Below are 4,862 nucleotides of genomic sequence, written 5' to 3' on the forward strand. Positions count from 1 at the left end.
GAAAGCCTGCTTTGGCTGTTTCTCCTGAAAAACACAAATCCAGTCTAGGCCCTTCTGAAAATGTGCTGCTCCTATCTGAGCCCGGACTTTTGACTTTAGCCTAAGTTGCTTCCAGCTCTATGTGAGCAGCAATTGTAGGTGTAGTGAGTCATTAAAGAGCCAAACAAATAGTGTAAAGTGTTGGAAAGCTATGCTGACTCATGGTGAAGACATGTTGGTCAAATACACCACTGGTGGAAAACCATCTGAGGCACTTGGGTTAGAAAATCCCACACTACCCTCTCCCTTTTGGGCCCAACTTCCTCCTCTGAAGTGATGAAAAGAGAGAAAGCACCTTTACTACTCGCCTCTTTTGTTTATTTACCTTCAGAATTACACCCTGCTCTTCTTGGACCATGTTCCAATGTGTTTTGTTATGGTCCCTTTCAAACAGAATATCTATGCGTGTGGTCTCTGGCCTTGTTTGGCTAACACATGCACACATTCGTGCACGCACACTCCCATTCAACTTTCCCCCTGTGCCAGAGGTCCCCTTTGCCCCTCCCCCCACCTCTAACTAAACATCGCAGGACAGCAAGAGGGAACTTCAAAGTGGCCAGAGGGGTTACTCCTTTTTTCCTGGCACTTGTCATCATCTAAGGGACTGGCTGCTCCCCTTATTACTCTAATTGCTTCCAACTGCTCCAGGAGGCTTTGATGAAGGGCACTATGGAGCATGCTGGAAGCACCTGTTGTTGCACGGAGGAAAACAGGTGGGCCTTATTGGTGATGGCATGGAGGCGTGTGGACAGCATCGCTGCTTTCTACTTTAAATCACACAACTCAAAAAAATACAGAATGAGAATCTTAATGTAATCTCAAACTTTTGTGATTATGAAATTGCTGTTATACAGAAAAAATAAACATGTTGGAAAAGAAGTTTTAAGGATAGGATTAAAGCAGGAACGCGCAGGCAACACTCTGGCTCCATCTTGTGGCATCACTGTGCTAGAAGTCCAGCAGCTGCATTGGAAAAGAAATACAAAACTGAGATTTAAATTGGAAATAGAACTTTTGTGCATTGATGATGTATTATGTCCAGTTTGCTCTTCATGTTTGACCAGCATTTAATATAACAAACAAACTACAAGCATTTTAAACCAGTCCAGCATGGGGGTTTCAGAAAAATGGATTTGACACCTGTAGGCACTGAATCTCTCATGCCTGAGCCACACTGGAGTGCCCTATACTTGCTCTTATGGTTAGCTGTAACAGGCAGCAGATGAAATTCCAGTGATAGCTGCACAGATACTCAAACAATGTAATCTTAAGGATCCAGCCTGAGTGTGCGTCACAGAAACAATTCGGAATTCAAGCGAGCCCAATATGACAAATACAATTTCCTGGGTCACACAGGCCCCTAAAGCAGCCTTATGATTTTAATTTATGGCTGTTGAATAACACATTAAAACCCCATCTTTGAACTACGCACCAGCTGAGGCAGGATCTTTTCAAAGTGCTCGATGTCTACTTGGTCGCAGTCCTCAGACTCAGCTTGTTTCTGTGATCTCACAGCAGCCTCTGGAAATAAGATAAAACATTAAGGTTCATCAATTAATCTGTATACAACATACCCAATAATACTCCTTACCTTGGACAAATACTTTTAGCAATTCTGCCATGAGCAGCGCAGCATCACCACTTACTGTAACAGAGTGAAATTTGTTGAGCTGTAGAATCACAAATAAAACACGTTTTGGAGATGTGAGTTATACCAACACAGTATTCATCAGACTCACATCTGGTTTTGTCCTCCTTGAAGGAACTTGACAATAGTTTGCTTACAGTCTCCTGTAAATAAGGAGATTAGAGAACATTATAATGTACAGTGTATGAGACAGACTCTCAATAGTTTTTTTTTCTTTTAAGGAGTAATTGTTGCCAAAGGAAATAGTTTCCCTTTAGGATGATGATCTATCAGTGACAAAACTAAATAGGCTAGCGTTACATTAAACTAAAACATGTAGTTAAGCGTGCACAGCTCTGTGGTGTATAGACATGAACACAGGTTAAAAAAATACGTGTCTCCCTATCTACATTTTCAGGAGCCCTCCCTTGGTTTTCTATTTAACATGTTACTGCTTTTCTCTAATTACTTGCTGATGCGTTGTTCTACGTGGATTCCTCATACCAAACCGCAATTGGAAAAACGACAATGTAATGGGAGAAAGTAGCCTGTGTTCCCGTAATAGTGACTATAGATCACTGTTTTGCACCATTATTAACAGTTCTTTCATTCGGCATACATAGCGTCGTGTTGTTAATTCGCTGAATAATGTCTTAGCGAAGTTGTATTGCCTGATAGACAAACACCGTTAAGAAAGCATGGATGTGCTCTGTGGAGCGACGGCGTGAACGTTTGAGAGCAAATACATGCAACTCGACGCCAAAGAAGCAATGTTCGTTTTGATTAAACCACGGAGAAAACCCAGTGAGTGGTCAACCATAATCAAAGCAGCGACATTCTTCTACCTTTTTGAATCCAATTTCTGCGTCTTTGTCCGCCATGTTTCCGACGCTGTGAGAGAAATTTGGCGCCCTACGTAGGGATTCGTCATTGATCTCTGACGTCATTTGCACCGCCCAAGTCGACGTACAAAACTGTGGAGTAATTAGATTGATTAGATTAATTGATTTATTGCTTATGATATATAGGCTAATTTTACTTAATATTATTTTTGGAAACATTTGTTTGGATTCACTAACCATGACATGAACATCTGTTCGCAGTTCTAGTTCATTTATGTGCTTATTAGTTTCACTACATCTTATATTCACAAATTCTAAAGCAAAACTCTATCTTATCAGAGCTGTATATGCCAAACATTTCCTCTATAGATGAATGCACAAATCAAAAAGTTGTTAAAATGTATGACCACTGTATACGTTTCACAATGTTTATTCATTTTTATTTTTTTACTTCATTATTATTTTTACATTTAGGCTACACAAGGTATTGTAAACTTGGTGATAGATTATGTAATAGCTACATCTCTTTAGGTAATTGTAAATGGGTTAACAGTGTCATATCATTTGTAAATTACTTATCATATGGCATTCATCAACAGTGGCTGCACAAAGGGAGATAACACAATCTATATTAATCATCATTTTTTTCACATCATATTTTAACACTATGTTCTAGACAAACATTTAACAACACATAGAATACAACATTATTATCCACCCAAAGTAGCTAGACAATTATACGACTAGATGAATCAGCGCAATAAAATACATATCACGTCAACTCAGCTAAACAGAAAGCAAACAAATACCATAGGTTTAGGATATGTGTTTCTTAGGCCTAGCCAAAGATTTGCTGCTTTATTTCTATCCTTGTTATTTCACTGCAGCCACGGTAGTTCACAATCTCTAAATGAATTCAAACATACATTTAAGATTTTAAACGTAAAGACAAAGTTGCACCGTATTCGTTTATCCGTCCAACTCATAACCACTGAAACCATCTTTCAGTATGTAGCCCAAGCCCATTGAACGTCGTGTTTGAGGCATAGCAACGGCTGCGGAGACCTCCTCATCTGAGTCCTCCATCTGAAAGACAGATTTTTATAGTCAGCCAATGAAGATGCAGACAGCAAATGTAGCCTATACACTTTTAAAATCAAATACTGCTAAAAAAAAAAAAAAAGTTTTCTAATTTTATTTCAGTTATGAGAACAGGCAGGAGAGAAACGGCTCACCTTTGGACTAATAACTTGTTTTACTTCATCATCTCCAATGTAGTGAGGACCAGCCCATTCTGCTCTGTCAGCTTCATCCTCTGTTAAACCTCACATACATCTGGCATTCAATCATCAGGAGGGGATTTGTATAATTAAGTGACAAAATTTAGATCTTCACAATTTATTGAAAATGTAACAAAGGGTATAATGAAGCATTCTATTTTCAGTTACCTTGCATGCTGTGACAGTGCCCCATTCTCAAAAGTAAGCCTGACATATCTTTTTATTTGCATAGCTCTTTTATAACCAACCAATGGTCCTGTTAAATGATGAAAAATCATAAGCGTCACGACACAATACAGTTCAAGTCAAAAATATTAAAAGAAAGTTATGGGAATGAGAGAAATTGTTTACCAGTTCATAATTTTCAGCAAAAGCAGCAATGTAATCTTTGGAAGACTGGTGTACACTATTGTTTTAGATGTCTTCACTTCCATTATCTGGAAGGGAAAATTGGTTGGAAGATTTTTTTTTTTTAACACTGTTCTTGTGGAGAGGATCACAAAAAAATTTAATAATTTCAGAATGTTTTAAAGGTATATAAAAGTATAATTGCGTTACAGTGTAGCGTTACATGTATGTACAATTAGGAGAATACATTTTTAGCACATGAAATCAAGAAAGCTGGTACTTACCAGAGGTCATTATGGAGATGTTTAGCAACCCGCTCTTCCAAGTAGACCAACTCCAAGTACAGAGTAACTAGCTGTGTAGTGGGTTCATGTATTGGGGGTTTTCTTGGGACGTTTACTGGAACAAGACTGAGTGGCTAGTCAAAGAGTTACCCCACTTGTTCAGCCGCCATGGGAAACGTGTAAATTGTAAAATATTAAAAAAAGAAAGAAAGAAATTGTTGACATTATTGAGCACTTGGTGATGGAGCTGCAACCTTAACAGCAAGCTTGTTTGATGTGTGACATCACAGTACAGGTTTTTGTTATGATTTCCGTTTTGTTTCCTGCTTCTTTTTCAGCATTTGTTGTTTTCTGTTCTCCTGTGTTTTCTCCTTGGTCTCGTGTTGTTCTTGTTTCTGTTTTTTCCTGATTCTTTTTCTGCATTTGTTGTTTTCTGTTCTTC

General features: G+C 38.5%; 1 protein-coding gene across 1 annotated transcript; it reads right to left on the minus strand.

Annotated features, from left to right (window-relative positions):
* Positions 1–454: 454 nt before the first annotated feature.
* On the minus strand, positions 455–2,608 carry LOC116702566 (centromere protein X). Its single transcript, XM_032536857.1, has 5 exons — positions 2,512–2,608; positions 1,779–1,830; positions 1,631–1,684; positions 1,472–1,560; positions 455–1,002 (listed from the first exon to the last, which is right to left on the minus strand). Exons 1-5 carry the CDS (start codon positions 2,545–2,547, stop codon positions 988–990), a joined length of 246 nt encoding a protein of 81 aa, XP_032392748.1. The 5' UTR covers positions 2,548–2,608; the 3' UTR covers positions 455–987.
* Positions 2,609–4,862: the final 2,254 nt, after the last annotated feature.

The sequence above is a fragment of the Etheostoma spectabile genome, chromosome 15 (assembly GCF_008692095.1).
Source record: "Etheostoma spectabile isolate EspeVRDwgs_2016 chromosome 15, UIUC_Espe_1.0, whole genome shotgun sequence".
NCBI classification, from domain to species: Eukaryota; Metazoa; Chordata; class Actinopteri; order Perciformes; family Percidae; genus Etheostoma; species Etheostoma spectabile.